The 20,037-nt window shown below is 38.5% G+C and overlaps 5 protein-coding genes across 6 annotated transcripts in view; 1 reads left to right on the forward strand and 4 right to left on the reverse strand.

The window, feature by feature from the left end:
- The window catches only part of trim45 (tripartite motif containing 45), a 66,978-nt gene that overhangs the window by 34,094 nt on the left and 12,847 nt on the right, over positions 1 to 20,037 (reverse strand). The window lies entirely within an intron of this gene.
- The window catches only part of LOC146650561 (uncharacterized), a 115,367-nt gene that overhangs the window by 9,443 nt on the left and 85,887 nt on the right, over positions 1 to 20,037 (reverse strand). The window lies entirely within an intron of this gene.
- LOC146650563 (uncharacterized) lies at positions 268 to 1,488 on the forward strand. Its single transcript, XM_085383552.1, has 2 exons — positions 268 to 732; positions 1,150 to 1,488. Exons 1-2 carry the CDS (start codon positions 268 to 270, stop codon positions 1,486 to 1,488), a joined length of 804 nt encoding a protein of 267 aa, XP_085239678.1.
- Positions 2,167 to 9,188, reverse strand: LOC146650564 (CD209 antigen-like protein C). Its single transcript, XM_085384465.1, has 5 exons — positions 9,080 to 9,188; positions 8,183 to 8,284; positions 6,646 to 6,947; positions 5,432 to 5,541; positions 2,167 to 3,640 (listed from the first exon to the last, which is right to left on the reverse strand). Exons 1-5 carry the CDS (start codon positions 9,147 to 9,149, stop codon positions 3,484 to 3,486), a joined length of 741 nt encoding a protein of 246 aa, XP_085240591.1. The 5' UTR covers positions 9,150 to 9,188; the 3' UTR covers positions 2,167 to 3,483.
- The window catches only part of LOC146650565 (MAGUK p55 subfamily member 4-like), a 29,042-nt gene continuing 23,449 nt past the window's right edge, over positions 14,445 to 20,037 (reverse strand). Inside the window, exons 15-21 of the mRNA XM_085384294.1 lie at positions 18,550 to 18,588; positions 18,089 to 18,256; positions 17,468 to 17,548; positions 15,939 to 16,032; positions 15,651 to 15,759; positions 15,390 to 15,524; positions 14,445 to 15,243 (exon numbers count right to left, since the gene is read on the reverse strand). Of these exons, the coding sequence (XP_085240420.1) occupies positions 15,058 to 15,243; positions 15,390 to 15,524; positions 15,651 to 15,759; positions 15,939 to 16,032; positions 17,468 to 17,548; positions 18,089 to 18,256; positions 18,550 to 18,588 (812 nt within the window). The 3' untranslated portion in view covers positions 14,445 to 15,057. The remainder of the gene's footprint in view (positions 15,244 to 15,389; positions 15,525 to 15,650; positions 15,760 to 15,938; positions 16,033 to 17,467; positions 17,549 to 18,088; positions 18,257 to 18,549; positions 18,589 to 20,037) is intronic.

Consider the following 20,037-nt stretch of genomic DNA (forward strand, 5'->3'; position numbering starts at 1 on the left):
ATGTTGTTCATTAGTGAATAGAATCTGTCTGGAAAACCCTAAAAATGTATTTGAGAAGTGAAAACCAAGATTTGCATCATTCTGAAAGTACTTAAAACAGCCTCATTGTGGTAAACCATGGGCACATAATGTATTTAAAGGCAATATAATGGTACTATATGCTTTATGCTTCAGAATTATTTTTCATTTTCACTCAGCCATTGGAGGAGGAACATTTCAAAAATCTAACTTACTAACTTAAGACATCCGATACTAATTTCATCCAGGATGGCATTTCCGGAGTTTACTTACAAACTTCTTCAAGTAATCAGAAATTCTGTGGGTGTTTTGGTGCTCATAGTCATCTTCTACATCCTGCAGTACATTTTTAACATGCATTTTTTATGCTCGTGTGAACCGGGCCTGCATCCAAATGGTGTACTGTACATGGCTCTGCCTCCTTTGATCCTCTCCTTTATTGTCATCATTGTTGAACCTTTTCACCAAAGAAAGATTTTTTACTGGTGTCACTCTCTCTCGAGATGTGCTATGTGTGTTGGCAGCTATGTCTATAAGGTTTTCATTAAGTGGATCAGTTTGGCGGCTGTATGGATATCTGCTGTTCTTTTTGATGGAGACTGGTTCGTTTGCCTAAAGACAAACTTCAACAAGAACCAGACTGGAATTCCATGCAAACAAAATCTGACCTATGAGGAGCAACGGATTATAGGAGACTATATGACTCAATCACTTGTAAGTAACAACACACAACAATCATGCAACATCAATTTGACTAACATCATTTTTAAACTAAAATTCACATGTTAAAAAATGTAAGACAATGAAATTTTGTTACATTTAAAAGCATTTTAGTTCTACCTCCATGTAAGGAAAGTATCACAATGTTTTACTTAGTGCGCTCAGAGCATCAAGTGGATGCTTGCGCAAAATTCAAAAGCTGTGTGTCTGACTGACAATAGAGAAAGAAAACATCACTTTAACAACTGTCCATGCTCAAAAGACCTTTATGTACTGCCAGGTTATTGGAAGCTGAATGTTAAGAAAAGCAAAAAGAGTTGAAATAAACTTGAACTTGACTAAAAGAACAAACCTACATTTAAAACAAGTATGTGAATTGTTTTCAAACTGTATCTTTTTTTTCTTTTCCAGGATTATGGTCTTTTTCTCATCTGTGGTTTTTTATTTGTCTGGACGACCTGTGAAATTAAAAGACTGTCTTGCAGCTGTTTTAAAACAAGGCCACGCTGTCAGCCTTACTACAGTGTAGTATTTGAAGACCTTCTAGCAGAGGAAGTCAGTATTCACCTAAACGACAAACTAAAAAAAATGGCAACAGAAAAAGCAGAAAACATCTGTAAGCCCTACCTTGAAGCTATTAAGCTGTCAGGAAACAATGATGATAATGACGATGCAAACACTGCTGCTTCTGAAGCCTGGGAGAAAATTTCCATCCCTGGTTTCTACTTGATGGAAGATGAGGAACAATAAACAGCTGGAGACACTGTAGCAATATTTTAAACTGTCATTTGTTAGAACCTTTACATCTATAAAAGTCTGTATCTCATATGTACATTTCATGTGGACATTTTATTTAGTCAGTTATCTATTTACCTGTTAATTTAGAAGACGTTTTACAAACGAAAATCTGTGTTATAACCTTTTGATAAGTTTTTCCTATATATTTCCTAAATAATTTTACTTTCTTTCTACTTTCTTTGCAATAGTTTACTACACTAATTTTGAGAGAATATGACAAGAAAATTATACATATGATCGTTTTCTATTTATTTGTGTCAGAAAATATTGTTCAACATTAAGAAAACACATGGCAAGGAAAGAACAGTTCAAGCAATAAACTTAAATGTAAACAAAAATGGAATACATAGTATTTTTCACTGGAATTAAAATGTGCATCAACTGGCTCATGTCTGTGCAGCCCAATTTTACTTTTTAAGTGTGTGTGTGTTGGGGGGGGGGGGGGGGGATGTGTGTGTATGTATCCATGATTGTTTATGTTAATAAGAGTGTGGGGAGTGAGTTGGAGGGCGGGGTGGGGTGGGCTGCTTTTAACCATGTAAAGCACTTTGTGCTACCATTGCTGTATGAAAAGTGCTTTATAAATAAAGATTGATTGATTGATATGATTCTTTTGAGCATAATGTACTTAACATTGGTTTTTTGTTTTTGTTTTTAGATAAAAGGAACTACAATTCAGCCATGAAAAGTAGTCCAATAATAAAGGAGGTGTATTAAGCAATAATGTTCATGTTCCAATTAAACATAATTTTACTCTTGAGGACATTCCAGTCAGTGAGTATTCCTGCTGTCGTCTTTTCTGGATGAAACTTGCATGCAGAAGGAGAGCCTGGTATTGGCAGACTGGGACTGCAGAGGGCACTTTGCTGGAGATTCCACCATCGTGAATGTGACACTTACAAATGTAGGGTGACAATATGGAGATGTAATTGCATGGGGTCGCCACAAAATAATCACAATCAGAATCAGAATACTTTATTGATCCTTAGGGGATCCCTAGGGATTGGCTGCTGCAATGCTCCTGCACCTCAGATGAGGAAGATTCTGCAGTCATCATACACTACCAATCAAAATTTTGGACACACCCACTCATTTAATGTTTTTTTGGCTTTATTTTACATTGTAGATTCTCACTGAAGGCATCAAAACTAGAATTAGAATTTTTTCCATCCAGAACTGCCTTACTTCTTTGTTGCATAGATTTAAAAATGTGCTGGAAACTTTCCTCAGAGATTTGTGGATAACAACACAGTATGTGTTTATGTGTGCTTCACGGGTACAGGTTTAGTATGGTATTGATAGAATATTAACTTGTATATCATTTGATAGAGTTTCATCCACAAGCACGTTTTTATTTATATGGCATGGTATTTTTTAAATCGCACTTTCCAAACTAAACATGATAAAGTCATAATACTACTGAATGAGACCATAAAGTCATTAGAAAAATATATACTGAGGTTTTAAATCAAGCGAGAAGTCGAGTTCTAGACAGCTACAAGGTTGCCCTCTGCTGGTCAGTAGAAAAAAAGACAGGTATATGACATTTCCACCCTGGCTTCCTTTTTAACCTGCATTGTGCAACTATCTTTTATATACAGTCTATCTGTTTTTATGTTTGGAATTTAACCTTTTTTTTCTTTCCTTTTTAACTAACTCTTAAATAGTCATAGCTTTTCATGAACTATGGCTTTTCTACTAGGAGTAAAGATTTTATTTCTTGAAATTACAGTGACTCTCTACCTCTACCTCTGGAGTTACTGTACAGCTCTTCTTCCATTTAAATCTACATAAATACAGACAGTGTCTAGTAACCATGGCATAACTGGTTTCAGGTACTCTGAACATTTCAAATAAACCTTTTTAATAAACCTTTTTAATAAATATTCTTGATGAGATGGAACTGGCACTATGCCTTTCAAAAGCATGTAAACATATAGCTCAGTGCTAAGCCAGTTTCTCACAGATCCACCTCAGAGTAGCATCACATGAGCGGTCGTTCCAGTTTTCTTCTGTATCCTTGCCAGTTCTAATATGTGCACAGTCTTCTTCACCCCACTTTGGATCACCACCACCGTTATCAGGCTGCTCAGCCTCCCAGTACCTAACAGGTTTCAGAACAAGACAATGGTGACACTGTTAATCTCTAATATTAGAAGTCTTTCCATGATTCCCATTTTTGTACACATTTACATTTTTTTCTGTACTGAGCCTAAAAATGACAACTCCAGTAACACTGATATTTGTACTGCGCAAAATAAATCTTTGGTTTTTTGTGTGTGTAAGGCACCTCCTCTGCTTTATGGGTTTAGCAAATCTAAATGATTTAGTCTTAATGAACAGAGACATCGCAAGTCATTATTTAACCTCAAAGTTCTATGTATGGTGTATGATGCAATAAAGGCTTTAAGTGGCATAAGTGGTAGTAATATGCTCACGTGTAGTATGGTGGTTTAGTTTGGTTAATGTCATTTTTGTTCTAGTGCACACGTGTCGAACTCCAGGCGTCGAGGGCCGGTGTCCTGCAGGTTTCAGATGTGTCCTTAATCCAACACAGCTGACTTAAATGGCTAAATTACCTCCTCAACATGTCTTGAAGCTCTCCAGAGGCCTGGTAACGAATGAATCGTTTGATTCAGGTGTGTTGACTCAGGGTGATATCTAAAACCTGCAGGACACCGGCCCTCGAGGCCTGGAGTTCGACAAGTGTATACTTTTTAAAGTTATTATTACATTTTTTTTTGACAGTGATTTTAAGGTTTAGTCTAGAACAGTTTAGAGTGGCAAAAACACTGGCCTGTTCACCATGTATGCTTGCTGGTATGTGTCAAAATACTGTCAAGAATTCCAGGATCAAATATAAATATTTTGGGATTCCTGTCTATCGCTTGTCTGTTGTGGTTCATCTGCGTATGCCATGGTACGTTTTTTCATTGGTATGTTTTAACTCAGATGCAGTTCTTGGCCTGCTTGAATGCCGCCCCATTAAAATATATCAAGTCTCTCCCATAAAGGGACAGAAGATCATGCTATTTGCCTTTATCATGTAAATTACTGCCACCTTGTGGCAACAGTTGAGTATTGTCTGTGGAAACAGCAATGAGAATCCATTTAAACTTTCTGTTGTCATGCGCATTTCAGCGTCCCATTATCAAAGCCTGGACCTCGATCACTTTAGAGCCCAGCAGAATTTTGCGGTTATTTGCAAAAGCACACCATGGATAAATCCATGCTCTTTGATGCAAGACTGATGGAAGACCAGAGTAGAAGCCAAGCAGAACTGTGATGTTCATGATCTGTAGGTGATTATACACATGCACAGATCAGTGTAGCAAATAAAAAGTAAATGAGCAAACTGTAAAAGCAACCAACTGAGAACCGCATCTCTGGCAAACAGCTAATGTACAGAGGTAGTTTCAAAGTGTAAAGTTAATACGTAGAATACATGCGCGATAAAATGTGGGTGGGGCTTAAAAATCAAATGTGATTCTTGACAGATTCATTCTCTAAAACCATAAACACTTGTATGTGTGACAAATAAATACAGAACATTCTTTGCATGCTGAGCAGCCAGCATTGCTTGTGATATCTTATGATCTGCACAACAAGTAATGCAAACTACCTAATCCTTTTCTTTTGTTCAAAATGGGATACTCTTCAAATGCAAAAGTGATAAAAAAAAAGTGAAAAGAAACAGTGATATGTGGTGATTTGCATACTTTGTAAACATTTTTAAAGAAAAACAAACAACAACAAAAACAAACATTTTTTTTTACATCAGTAAATTTCTACACAAATAATTTTTAAAATTTGATTTCTTTCTCATTTAATACATGGTAAAAATTATATTTAAGAAAGGGAAAAGAAAGGAATAAAATGAAGAAGGGCCTGTAACCTTAGAGTGAGAGAAGATCCATCAACCCATTTCCAGGTTCCCTCATTGCTCCCATCCATCAAACCAATCCAGCTCCATGTTTCTGACTTTGTTAACTTGGAGAGAAAAGTCTGTTTTTAATGATAAAAAAAAGATACAAATGATATTTTAAAAATTGAATCATTATTATAAAATCATTAAACAGAAAATTAAGCTATTATACATTAGATTACATTAGGGGTATTGTACCCCATTTTGACCTTGAGACTTAGACCACCATAGACCCCCACCTTCAGTCTTATGCACAGGGCTTGTTCATGTGCTACCATGATTAGAGCCTCCGTGCTGTCTTTCTATCCAACTTTGTCCAGCCACTGGTAGGATTTTTTGATATCAGCCACTTCTTCTATCTGCCCGTAGTACATACTGTCCTTCCATGATGTTCTTGCTCATCTTTTTTTCTCAGGTTTCTAATGCCTGAGGTATTCGCCAAGCACAAATTCATTGTGGCCAGCTTCCTGATATACCCATTTTTGTTGTTTCATTCTGGATGATGCTTCTGACAATCACTAATCCTTATCCTCCTTCCTTTAGCTTCACATAAAATGTCAGGGTGCAGGACGTGGGGTGAAACCCTCCATACATGGTAAAGAGCTTTCTTGTCTTGATGTCAGGGACTTCTATCTTCTCCTTTGGCGAGCTGGTTATTCCAGTAGAGTATATGATGACTGGCAGGTTGTACGTGGTGATTCAGCAGATCTTGTTCTTGCCATTCAATTGACACCTTAGGACTTGACACTCTGCTGGTATTTGGTTGTGGCTTTTCTAGCGGCCTCTTCATGGTTGCCATTTGTATAATTCTAAGGTACTTCTAGCTGTCCTCAGTATCTCCAATGTAGCCTTCTGGCAGTGCAGTCTCCTCAGTTCTGACTAACTTCCTTCTCTTTCTCCAAAATCCTACTATTTGGCATCAACTCACCCCACCATGATGGAAGAAGATACATGCTGAGTATGACTCAATAAACACTAAAAACACCAGAAACTTTCCAGTTAAAAGCAAACAAACAAACCCACACACATGGCTTTCCATTCAGCTAAAACAATTTTAAGAATGTCATTCTTAAAGATCATTGGACGCAATTCGATCTGTAGTTACTGCGTTTATTTACTTACACATTATTATGATTATGGTCATATCATTAACTAAGCAGTCTGGTCAACTGTTAGGGAAGTACCTGCTCCTTGTTGCAGTCAATGACAACTAGATCTGCTCCTTTGTCTTTGCAGTCCTGTCTGGCTCTTGTCCATGAACCAGAGTCATTGGAGAGGAAATAACAAGAACTACTAAATATCCTCCATCCTGCTGGACAAGTTTTCTCTCTCTGTCTGGTTAAAATTAGTTCTTTCTTTAACTCAGTGATGCTTGAATTCAGCAGGTCTCTCTCTCTGGTCATGAACGACATCGCATTAATAGAGGCCTGGAGATGCTCAGTCAGGTTGTTTTTGAGAAAAGAGAAATGTGCAGCTTCACTGTGATCTGGAAATAAATACATTTACAAAATGACATATTTATGTTTATTATGTTAAGGACAAAACTAACAACTGAGTTGGTCAATACTGACAGGCTTTGTTACAACATATGTTACCTATGGCATTATTATTGTGCCTCTGTTCTATGAGTGCAGGTTAAAAAAAAATCAAAAAATATGCAAGTGGAAATGTTGCATTTTGAGGAGAAAATTATTTTGAGTGAAGAAACGTTTAATTGGAGCAAACAAAATTCATTGCTGCGTGCAAGAAATGTATTTCAGTGTTTGCTATTATGCATACACACACACAATAACAGCCCCTCTTGCTCAGTTGCTGGCTGTTCTCAGTGTGACGTTCATGCTCACAACATCTCTGCTCGGTGCACGCTCAACTCTCTGTACACCATTCTAGGTGTACCAACCAACCAATCACTGACGTGGATGTGAAAATTCTGATAGGCTGTTACGGTCTCCAATCAGCTTGCTAGCTATTGCATTCCGGAAAAATGGTCCAGAATGCTGCCAAATGCATTTTCGGTTAGTATGTTTAATTATTTCATTTTAAAATATATAATTTTTTAAGACCACTGTTGGTTTTAATCTAGTTTAAGCTACACTTTTCTTCGCTCAAAAATAATTTACTCCACAAAATGCAACATTTGTGCTTGCAAAGTTTTTTTTTTTACGTGCAGTTAGAATAGAGGCACAAAAATGACACCATAGTTGCCACCTAAGAAAGATGGTGTCAGTTAATATTGGAATAACGGGGTGCCTGCAGCTTGGTCCTTTCAGCGACTGAAATTATTTGATGTGTACATGTGTACATTACATGTACACTGTTTAGAAATACATTTGGCCAAACAATGTTTAATGCAGTGGCACTTTGGAGTCACTGGAATCCATTGACTTCCGTGTCTGTAAATAAAAACAGCTATTCTAACAGTGCCTATAATTTGTTATTTTCTCTCATACAATGACAATGAAGCTAGTGTAGAAGAACAATAAATATCTGTTGTTATTTTTATTTGTTTTGTATTCATGAACAGCCATTTTTTCTTATTATTTTCTAATTATATACAGTGATGTAATGACGTTATAAATAATTCGATGATAACTGATGACTGTGTTCTCATAGATGAGCGAACTAAACGAGCACTGAAGGCTTGGCATAAACTGCCCGTATGAATACGGAATACAGAATATAAAAATGAACTGAATAAAGCTAAATGTGAACAAAACTCACAGTGCAGACCAAGGCCAATGAGCCCAACCAACAGGGAAACACTCAGCAGCCCCAAAGTAAGAATAACAGCTTTGTGAAACTTCCCATCAGAGCTCTTTGGACCTGATAAGAAAAAAAAAGTCAGAGATGTCTTTCACATAATGCAACATATGCAACATATACTCAGTTACTGCGGTACAGTAAGTCTGGACTGGTTGTCCGTCTTAAGGCTCTGAGTTAGAATTACTAGAAACTAATTAAAGGAGACATCCTAACTGCCTACATCTAGATAATGATACCACTGTCTCTGATAACATACTCTGATTAAGCAACTCTGTTAGTCAAGTACAGTCAGTCACTCACCTTGTTGCCCTAAAGTAGCAGACCAAGAAATAAACGCCCTAAGCGACGGTCAGCTTGTGGGCTAGAGCAACCTCTTAGAAGCAATAAAAGCTGTAATAGCCATACACATATTTTAACCTTTACCGTTTAACAACACAATTCAGACTTTAAATGCAGGTAAGATATTCATTTAAATCACGAAAGCCAATTTCTATAAATCACCAAGACTAATCATAATAGATGAAATGGGATAACTGCCACTAAATACCACTATGGTCTCATAGTTCCTCCAAAGTCCATAATTCAACAAAAAATTAGCAGCAAAGAAAAGACTTGTGGCTCCAATTTTTAGATCACAGTTGTTTGGCCATAATTAACCGTCTGGAACACTCTGAAATATTATATTGCTGAGACCGCTCCAGAGACTCCAGTTTCACAACACTTACAACTTGTTTTTAACTATGTACATGGTTACCCCGCTGAGTTCCTATTCATCACATTACTTCAAGTCCTAGATGGATGAGGTTTGGGGGATTTCAGTCCTTTGACAATCTCCATCAAACTGGAAATTCTTACCTGTTTGAATTGTTGAAGAGCTTCTGTTGACTGACTTGCCATGTTGAACATTGACATAGATTTCCTCCATCTCTCCTGAGATAGTCAGCTTTCTTTTAGAGAGTCGGCTCTGCAGTACACGTTACTTGAAGCATAAATGAGGAAGTTTTTAGCTTAGTTCCTTCTTGTCTTTTACAGAAGTTTTATCGGAAGTCATTCTGTATGTGTTGAACCCAGAAGTGTCACTTCTAATAACATTTCTATAACACAGTTTAAGTTTGAAGGTTGAAGTTTCCTGGAATAGTCTGAATGACTAATGTTACATGAAAAGACAGATATACAACAAAATTCAAAACTCAGCAGAAGGTCTAGATCTTGTCCCTTGAAGTTGCTAATTACCCACTGTGTAGATCAGAAAAGTATAATGAAAGTGAGCAGGCAATCTGCATATACATTAATCTCACAAAGATGCACTGAAATCACCAATCAATCACATTCAAATTGGCCTTGTGTCCAATGAACTTCAATTCAATTCAATTCAAACTTTATTTTTATAGCACATTTAAAAGCAAGAGAGTTGACCTAAGTGCTTCACAATCAGTTAGGAACAAGAGAAGAAAATAGAGAAACAAATACAGATAAATGAGAGGACATTGTATTAACATTAAAAAACAGGTCTGAGGTTATTAACTTGAGTTAAAAGCCAACATTGTGGGGGGTGGGGATAGTTCAGGTAGAGTGGTCGCCCCTTGATCGGAAGGTCGGGGACTCGAATCCACCGAATCCAAGCTACCCTGAGGTACCCTTGAGCAAGGTACCGTCCCTACACACTGCTCCCCAGGCGCTGGATTGGTAGCTGCCCACTGCTTCACTGAGTGAAGGGATTAAATGCAGAGGACTACAACATTTCCAACGTGTGGGACTATAAGAGGTTTAAAATGGAAAAAAGGGGAGTTTTAAGACGCAATTTAAAAGACTGAATAGGATTCAATCGAGACCTCGGTTATATTAAGAGCTCTCAGTGCTCTTTTGGGGTTATAAATGTTGAGGAGTTTGCTTAAATAGCTGGGTGCCATATTATTTAAAACTTTAAAAGTTAAGTAAAAAAAATCTTAAAACTAACATGGTATTTGACAGGGAGCCAGTGTAAATTTGCTGAAACTGGAGTGATACATTCATACATTCTAACATCTATTAAATGATGAGCAGCAGTATTTTGGACTAACTGCAAGACATGAGTGGCGAAGACCAAAATAGAGAGAATTGCAGTAGTCCAGTCTAGAGGTGATGAAGGCATGAATAAGTGTTTCTAGGTGTTTTGGAGGAAGATAAAGCTTCACATAACAGATAAAAACTGGTTTGAACTGTGGACACTTGCCTCTCTAATTAATAAAAGCTATCTAAAAACACTCCCAAGATTTCTTACAGTGTGAGACTGATGACAAGCAAGTGAACTGAGGGTAACAGTTAACTTATCCAAAGTCGAATGACTTCCAAAAACAATAACTTCAGTCTCATTTACATTTAGGATGAGAAAATTTTGTGCTAACCAGTCTTTAACATTACAGTGGAACAGAAACACCCAGTTTGAAGGGGAAGTAAATTTGGGTGGCATCAGCATAACAGTGAAAGGGGATGTTGCATTTCCTAAAAATAAATCCCAAAGGCAGCATGTATTAGGAGAAGTGTCACTTTCCTGGGTCTGACCCAGCGTTTTGAGTTTTAGTTTATTTGGATGATATGTTTGAGTTCTTTAGGGTAGCTAAGTTGTTTATTAGTTTCCCTTTGTGTTTTCTACCGCTGTATTTAAGTTTCCCTTTGCCCTTCATGTGTTTCATGCTGCGTGTCTTATGTTGTCAAGTTTATATTGTCTTGTCTGCGTCACATGTTTCCAGTTATATTTTGAAGGTCTGTGTCCTATTTCAGTGTAGTCAGCTTTGCTTCCTTTGTCTCGTTATGTCAGACTAGTGTCAGCTGTTTCCCCATGTGTTTCCACTTCCCCTGATCACCCTTGTGTGTATTTAGTCTGTGTGTTTCTGTTCATTCCTTGTCAGGTCGTCTGTTGTTCACGCCATGTTCCTTACACCAGGTTTCATGTCCAGGTTTTTTCATATTGCTGTTTAGATTTCCCAGTTTAGGTTTGTGTAAATTTTTCTTCAGTTTGCCTTGCCTTTTGTTTGTACCTTTTACCAGCCTCATTAAACAGCTTGCTTTTTGTTAACATTCAAGTTTTGTTCCCTGTTCCTTGGGGTCTGCGTTTTGGGTCCTTCTCATCAATTCATACAGTCTGCCCTCGCCAGACTGTGACAAGAACAGAGTTGGACCCAAAACAGACCCCTGAGGCACACCACAACAAATTGGGGCAAAGGAAGTGGAGTATTGTCCAATAGTAACAGAAAAGGACCTCTCTGATAGATATTTAAACAATGATAAAACTGTGCCTTTAAGACCAACAATGAACAACCTGGGTTGTTCTGTTGTTTAAACATGGCAAATAATAAAAGCTTCTCGAAAACCGTTAATACACTGGACAAAAAGATGTGTTATCCCCTTGTGCTGCAAATTTTCCAAAGTAGAAAAACCTGGACGTTATGCAAAACATCACAGGAGAAATGTAAGCTATCAGTTTCAGTCACGTCCATCATACAGGTACAGTGAATACTTTATATTTTGCTTCTATGAAGGTCAGGTAATTAAACATCTTAACTGTCTGCAAAGATGTTTTAACACAATGTGAAGATCAAAAGCAGTTAGTTCCCCGTTGATTTAATTTTAAGTTTTGGTAACTTTTAGGTGAAGGAATAGGACCAGTTTGATGTTAATGTAACAGCAGTGTGCAACTTACATGACAGTACAACAATTTTTTTCACTATTACTATTATTTGTAACATTTTGGTTTTAATTACTTTATTGTATCATATACATGTAAATGCAATGCCATTAAAATACAATTGCTGTGATGAAACATATGTACTGTGTTAATAAGACGTTCTACATTCATAGCAAAAGGAAGTTATTTTCTTGACCAAAGAGCTACAAATAAAATCAGTCAAGAAAAATATTTTTCTCAAGGTCTTGTTTTATATTTATTCAAGAAGGAAAAGGCTAATCACAAATGAATGCCATTTTACTAACTGCATTACACCTTTAAATCATTAGAATTTGATGAAAAGGATTCCTTGGCAACTGTTACACAAGAGTGTAATCGTTCTGCTATGTTTTTGTACCAGTCAGTGAAACATGACAGACTGCTGAATTAGTGGAGTTTGTGTGGATACTACTACCAGCACATACTGGGTACTGTGTAATATGGATGTATGTCACTTATCTTCACATGAATGTATCTTTGAGATATTCTCATTGTGTATTCCTTTTGTTGTCTTAGATATTCTTTATTTCTTATTATTGAGCTGAAGAAATGGAAATTTTGTCTTTTCAACATTCTCAGTCATGCCGCTGGGCAGGCAGGCAGCATAGACGCCTAAGTTTGTGAATGCGATAACTTGAGAACAAGGCGGCGTAGGATTTTGAAATTGATACCATAGTTGTGTCTACCAAGAGGCTGAGCGGTAGCACTGGTGGTCACCATTATTTTTTACAAAAAAGCCAACAAGATACTGAATTTGCCTACAGGACAAGAATATGTAACTACTGCTGAATTAATGTTCAGATATCATTTAACTGCTGTAGCTGCTCCTGCTGGTAACACTTTAAACTTTTAACTGACTTGTTTGATATGTAAAATCTGAATATTATATTAACACAAATACCAAAGACTTTAAGTGAATGTTGTGGTGTATATCTTTGAAATGTTGTGAAGCAAAAGCACAAAGGTGACCAATTTGGAAATGCTCAAGTAAAGTGCAAGTACCTTTATATGACAGTACTTAATTACATTCCATATGACATACAGTGGGGCAAAAAAGTATTTAGTCAGCCACCGATTGTGCAAGTTCCCCCACTTAAAATGATGACAGAGGTCAGTAATTTGCACCAGAGGTACACTTCAACTGTGAGAGACAGAATGTGAAAAAAAAATCCATGAATCCACATGGTAGGATTTGTAAAGAATTTATTCGTAAATCAGGGTGGAAAATAAGTATTTGGTCAATAACAAAAACACAACTCAATACTTTGTAACATAACCTTTGTTGGCAATAACAGAGGTCAAACGTTTACTATAGGTCTTTACCAGGTTTGCACACACAGTAGCTGGTATTTAGGCCCATTCCTCCATGCAGATCTTCTCGAGAGCAGTGATGTTTTGGGGCTGTCGCCGAGCAACACGGACTTTCAACTCCCGCCACAGATTTTCTATGGGGTTGAGGTCTGGAGACTGGCTAGGCCACTCCAGGACTTTCAAATGCTTCTTACGGAGCCACTCCTTTGTTGCCCGGGCGGTGTGTTTTGGATCATTGTCATGTTGGAAGACCCAGCCTCGTTTCATCTTCAAAGTTCTCACTGATGGAAGGAGGTTTTGGCTCAAAATCTCACGATACATGGCCCCATTCATTCTGTCCTTAACACGGATCAGTCGTCCTGTCCCCTTGGCAGAAAAACAGCCCCATAGCATGATGTTTCCACCCCCATGCTTCACAGTAGGTATGGTGTTCTTGGGATGCAACTCAGTATTCTTCTTCCTCCAAACACGACGAGTTGAGTTTATACCAAAAAGTTCTACTTTGGTTTCATCTGACCACATGACATTCTCCCAATCCTCTGCTGTATCATCCATGTGCTCTCTGGCAAACTTCAGACGGGCCTGGACATGCACTGGCTTCAGCAGCGGAACACGTCTGGCACTGCGGGATTTGATTCCCTGCCGTTGTAGTGTGTTACTGATGGTGACCTTTGTTACTTTGGTCCCAGCTCTCTGCAGGTCATTCACCAGGTCCCCCCGTGTGGTTCTGGGATCGTTGCTCACCGTTCTCATGATCATTTTGACCCCACGGGATGAGATCTTGCGTGGAGCCCCAGATCGAGGGAGATTATCAGTGGTCTTGTATGTCTTCCATTTTCTGATGATTGCTCCCACAGTTGATTTTTTCACACCAAGCTGCTTGCCTATTGTAGATTCACTCTTCCCAGTCTGGTGCAGGTCTACAATACTTTTCCTGGTGTCCTTCGAAAGCTCTTTGGTCTTGGCCATGGCGGAGTTTGGAGTCTGACTGTTTGAGGCTGTGGACAGGTGTCTTTTATACAGATGATGAGTTCAAACAGGTGCCATTCATACAGGTAACGAGTGGGGGACAGAAAAGCTTCTTACAGAAGACGTTACAGGTCTGTGAGAGCCAGAGATTTTCCTTGTTTGAGGTGACCAAATACTTATTTTCCACCCTAATTTACGAATAAATTCTTTACAAATCCTACCATGTGAATTCATGGATTTTTTTTTCACATTCTGTCTCTCACAGTTGAAGTGTACCTCTGGTGCAAATTACTGACCTCTGTCATCATTTTAAGTGGGGGAACTTGCACAATCGGTGGCTGACTACATACTTTTTTGCCCACTGTACATTTCAAATTAAAAATGCAGCCTACTTAGCCTCTAAATCACAACATACCAATGACATACCAATAAGATATCACTACAGCACAGAGAGGCAAAGACTGAAAGACTGAAAGTAAATACATTGAACAGCTGTCACTGAAAAAAACAGCATCAAAAGTGGGAGTGATTATATGAAATATAATTAAAGTGTAGTGTTCAACACCATGTAACAGCATGTAACATGAAACAACAAACTGTTGCTAGGGTTACCAACCACTGGATACAAATAAAGAGTTTTGTTCCCAAATTGCAAAGATATGACATCATGGATAGTGTCACATCATAATCATATGACTGATTATCTGTTCATCCCTTATAAATGTATTATCCTTATGTTCTGCTCTGAGGATTTCACCGTGTCTTTAAATACTTATTTCTGCCTGTTTCTTCTTATTTCACTTTCACGTTGTCATTTTGTATCTCTTTAGTATTTTATTCTTCCCCTGTGCTAATCCTCTGCTCTTCCCCAGCTTACAGGTATCCACTGTGGTTCATCCTGTGCCTGCTGAATGATGGAACAGAGCTCTATGCAAGCGTCCTGTAGGTCATCGTTCACCAGGACACTGTCAAAAAACTGCTTGTACTTTGCTTCAATCGGCTTTGATGTCTCTTCAAGCTCTGCAAAGTCTTCCTCCTAAAACGACATTATTATTATTGTCAGTTTTAAATAACATTCATGCTTTTGCTTTTCTTTTTCATAAGCAGCTGCTCTCTCTCTCTCTCTCTCTCTCACTCACTCACACTCACACACACATATAATTTTTTTTTTTATGCTCTTACTGAGAAAACTCTGTTGATGGCATAATTGGTGATGATTCGAGCATCTCTGCGAGTTTCCCTGAGTCTGTCTGGGCTGGGTGGTTTGATGAAAATTACATAGGGTTTAAATTTCTTTGTTCGCAACAGCTGGATGCTCTGGAAATAAAATACTATATTAACACCAAAGCTTTTTCAATCATATGCCAACAAAAAGCTTCACAGAAAACTTAGAGACTGTTCAGAATACATGAAATAAGTGAATCTGTGTTACATGAGACTCACATGGGGCTCGGCGTCAATGATACACATCCGCCCTCGTTTTAGCACCTCATCAATGGCATCAGTGCTAATTCCATACAGCTGACCTTTACTCTCCCCATATTCCAAAAATCTGAACACATGTACACACACACATTCATACATCCACACGTGCAAAAACAGCATACAATTATAGTTAAATAAATAATAAACTTATATAATTCCCTAAAATTTGAACAAAAAGCCCCAAAAATCATGACAATCAACACCAAGAACATTAGCAAAATTTATAGTAAAGGAATAAAATCTTGCCTGTGGTTGCAGACCATGTACTCAAACAGTTCTTTGGTAACAAAGTGGTACTCTCTACCGTTCTGCTCCCCTGCTCTGATTGAGCGAGTGGTGTCTAGAAGAACAGACCAATCAGAACGTTTATATTAATAATTAGTCACAGTGAAAACAGCAGTATAAATATTAGGGGTGCAACGATACTCGTATCGATATTGAACCGTTCGATACAGTGCTTTCAGTTCTGTACGCATATGTATCGAACAATACAAAATTATTTAATTTATTTTATCAACTTTTCTTCTGACGATGCTGTCTGTGTTGAGAGCTCAGTGGATCTGCGTTAGACTACTCCGCCTAGGTTGCACTGTCGAGCGCAGATCCACTGAGCGCTGCACAAGCTAGCAAGACAGAAGTTAAGCTCGTTGCAACATGGCAAATTTAACCTCCCCCACCCTCATTCATATCTGGCGTTTGGAACTATTTTGGTCTTCATGTGACGTATGACCCTGAAGGTAAGCGCGTCATGGACAAAAGTAAAACAGTATGTCGGATGTGCCACGCAATGCTCAATTACATGGGTGGGAACCACTGCGTTAGTGCAGTTAGCTTGTTAACGTGTTGACGCCGTCCAGCCCCACGCACGGGGCGATCCGCGGTAGCTCGTTAACGGAGATTTGGCGTGTTGTGACGTTAACGTCATTTCAGATTAACGCTGACAGCACTAGTGGGAACACAATGAATATGACTGCACATTTACTCCGACATCATCCTAGTGCAAAGACAAGTGGAAGCAGACAAAAACAACAAGCACGCATGCTACAAACTTTACCCGAGTCATTTAGACAGAAGTTAGCACATGATTCTCCTTATGGGGACCTGATATGTTTAATATGCTGCTGAGAATATAGCCCAGAAGAAGCGTATAGTATAGCTTTTATTTTGGAAAGAGCCATTCCTCTGTAATAAACTCTCTTTTCCAAAGATGAGTGATTTCTCGATCAGATAGATTTATTATTTTATCCCTTTGTTGTTCCAGTAACATTAAATTTAAAAACTGTACATTTGAGTTAAAATATATATTTATAATTTTAATAAATGACAAATTAAAAAAGCATGAACATTTTTTTGTATCGAAAAAATACCGAACCGTGAATTTTGTGTATCGTTGCACCCCTAATAATTATGTAAAGCAGGTAAAATCACTTTCATGACTTTACTACCTCCTCCGCTATTGAGCTAAATATTTTTTTTTCAAGAGTGTCAAAGCCAGTAAGTCATGCTTCTTATCTGGAAGTCACAAGACACTTCTCATAAGTAATTATACCAAACTGGGCTCAACTGCAAACCAACAGGTGACTTCAAATCTCACAACCATCCTCACACACAGTCCATGATAATATTCCAGATGTTTAAAAACAAACAAAACAAAAACATATATTTCTTTTTTTTTAAATGTAGAGCCCTCTTTTTATTGTCATTTAAAATGAGAAGAACAGGTTCATTTGATTTCATTAGGAAAACCTCACACGTGTTAAGTAAAAGGCACATACGAGGCACTGGTCCCTGGAATGTCGAAGGATTCAGTTTGATGAGTCTCTTCCTAAGTTCATTTACTCCAACTCCTGAAGCACCTGTGCAGAAGAACAAATAATGAACTGGTAGGAATCTCCTTCAGACTTCCAAAGATATACATACAGAGACGGACAAGAATGCTGGAGAATAAACTTTTTCAAACAAGGAGAAAACAGCAGGTGCTGTTACAGTAGAAGTGAAACAATTTCAAACATTCTCCTGATACAAGGATGAGACCAGTGTGTTGAACAGTACATAAAGTAAAGCATTATTTATTGTATGTATTATAATTAGATAAGTACTTAATTCAAAGGACTACTGTAGTTATGCCAGCAATTCAGTATTCAAGAAACCAGTGAAAAATCTAAGCATACAGAGAGGCTTCTATTACAGAGGGTCTCAAGATCAATTGATAATCTCAGATTTTGTTAATCTTTATTCTGTTCAGCAATTTTGTGCTGCAGTTGTCTTTTGACATGAGGTGGGAGGTCTATTTGAAACACTTTACCGACATTCCATAATTTCAGGGTCAGCTGGGAGGCAGTGATTGATTTCTCATGGAAGCATTCATGTGTTATTAATGCAGTTATTCATCTCACCAACGAGGATGATGAGGCGGTGGTTCTCCTGAGGAGGGCGCTGGTACAAAACCACTTCCTCATAGGGGGTGGACAAAGCATTGGTGTTGGGGGAGCAGGTGGTGCACGACTGTCGTCGCTTCCTGTAGGAAGTCCTCTTCCAGACACGGAAACTTCGACGGAAACCAGCTGGTGAGGTTAAAGAGCACTTTTAGTTTCACTTAATAAACTTGACACACTTCTCACACACACTTCTCCTTATAAGGTGAACGTTACCAAAGTTTAGAGACAGCAGTAAAATGATTTATTATTGATAATATATATTTTCTATAGATATGATTTCATTAGATTGTAGGAATTTATTATTAAATAATAACTTGTCTTATTAAATCCATCCTTCAGTATAGATTTTATTATCAGTGCTACCCACTTAATGACTACTTAAATACTACCTAATTATCTGAATAGCATATATGTCTTACCCAGGTAGATTCCATCAGTAACATCAGATTCAGCTTCATCTGAAGGAAAGAAACATTCAAACTCCTAGATTTATCACCAGGCAGTACATTTCTTCTTTTTATTAAGTACAGAAACAAGTAAGCATTTATTTTTATATGTATTTACTACATTTTATTTTTTGTTTGTAAGCCTGACCTTAATTTTCATGGTCATATTAAAAATGCACCTAAATTACCGCCATTTAAAATTTTCATTAAAATAATTTTATCGAATTATGACTCGGAATAAACAAGTACATATACAAAAAGAGTCTACGCTGTGGGACTGTTTTGATCATGCGGACTGGGAAATGTTTCACGTGGCTGCTAATGATATTGATGAGTACACAGATTCAGTCTGCGGATTCATCAGAAAATGCGTGGAAGATGTCGTCCCATCCAGAACAGTTAAATCCTTCCCAAATCAAAAACCCTGGAGATGTTCGCGCGAACACTATGTCTGAGGAGGATGTGCAGAAGTGCTTCAGGAGGGTGAACGCACGCAAAGCTACTGGTCCGGACGGGATTCCTGGCCGCGTCCTCAATAAGTTCCAGTAGTACAAGTTCAACAAGGTCCGCGTCAGGTGTTGAGGAACCAGGGCACCCTGACGAGAAGTGGGCTACTGGAACAAGAAGGCATCGGTGGGCAAGAGACAAAAACAAGGCGTTGTTGGAATGCTACTACGCAAGTAACCCTGGCGGAAGGGGTTAGATGAATAGGATGAGGGACCTATGGATTCTTCGATACCCAACATCCACACGGCGAAACAACTAGTAGCTCAGTGTTCCAACATTCGAAAGAAGGGACTGCTCTCACAGCTAGAGATTGATGAGGTACAACATAAATGCTACGGCAAGGGGGAACCAGGACGCCAGGTCAGGGGGCCACTCGAGATTGGGTACCATGCCCCAAGTGCGATAGGAGAAGGATCGTTGAGTGCGAGATGAACTGACCTGAAAGATAGGATCATGGCCAAGCTTGAAACCTGGACCCCCCATAGCCGGTTACCAAGATTACGTGAAGTACCCTCAGAAGGTCTGCTAGATGATGTTAATGCAGCACTACGGACGATACCTACAGCCATGATTACCGACACTAACAAGCTGATCTACAATATGGCAGCAGTGATCAGCGAGATGCTTGGCTACAAGTTGAACAGCCACAAGGGGCAGTACCCTCCATGGAGAAGGAGGCTAGAGGCTAAGATCAAAGTAGCACGGAGGGAGGTTAGCCAACTATCGGAGATGCAGAAAGGCGCAATGAGGAAGGTGCCTAAGAAGTACAGGAAACTGTCCATACCGGAGGCCTTGGAAACTGCCAAGCAAAGACTCACAGCCTTGGCCAGCCACTTGAGGAGGTACACCAGAGAGATAGAAGGCAGGAGAATAAACCAGCTGTTCTCCACTAGAGATGGCACGATACCACTTTTTTATGTCCGATACCGATATCATAAATTTTGATATCTGCCG

Source organism: Rhamphochromis longiceps, linkage group LG16 (assembly GCF_057381845.1).
Source record: "Rhamphochromis longiceps isolate RC_006_pf linkage group LG16, R_longiceps_female_GT1.1, whole genome shotgun sequence".
NCBI lineage: Eukaryota > Metazoa > Chordata > Actinopteri > Cichliformes > Cichlidae > Rhamphochromis > Rhamphochromis longiceps.

Coding starts and splice junctions, on each gene's coding strand:
- LOC146650563 (XM_085383552.1), top strand. CDS start 268: ATGGCATTTCCGGAGTTTACTTACAAACTTCTTCAAGTAATCAGAAAT. Junction 733..1,149: donor ACTATATGACTCAATCACTT/GTAAGTAACAAC, acceptor TTTCTTTTCCAG/GATTATGGTCTTTTTCTCAT.
- LOC146650564 (XM_085384465.1), bottom strand. CDS start 9,149: ATGGAGGAAATCTATGTCAATGTTCAACATGGCAAGTCAGTCAACAGA. Junction 5,542..6,645: donor TTGACTGCAACAAGGAGCAG/GTACTTCCCTAA, acceptor CATTAAAAACAG/ACTTTTCTCTCCAAGTTAAC. Junction 3,641..5,431: donor GGATCTTCTCTCACTCTAAG/GTTACAGGCCCT, acceptor GAAACCTGTTAG/GTACTGGGAGGCTGAGCAGC.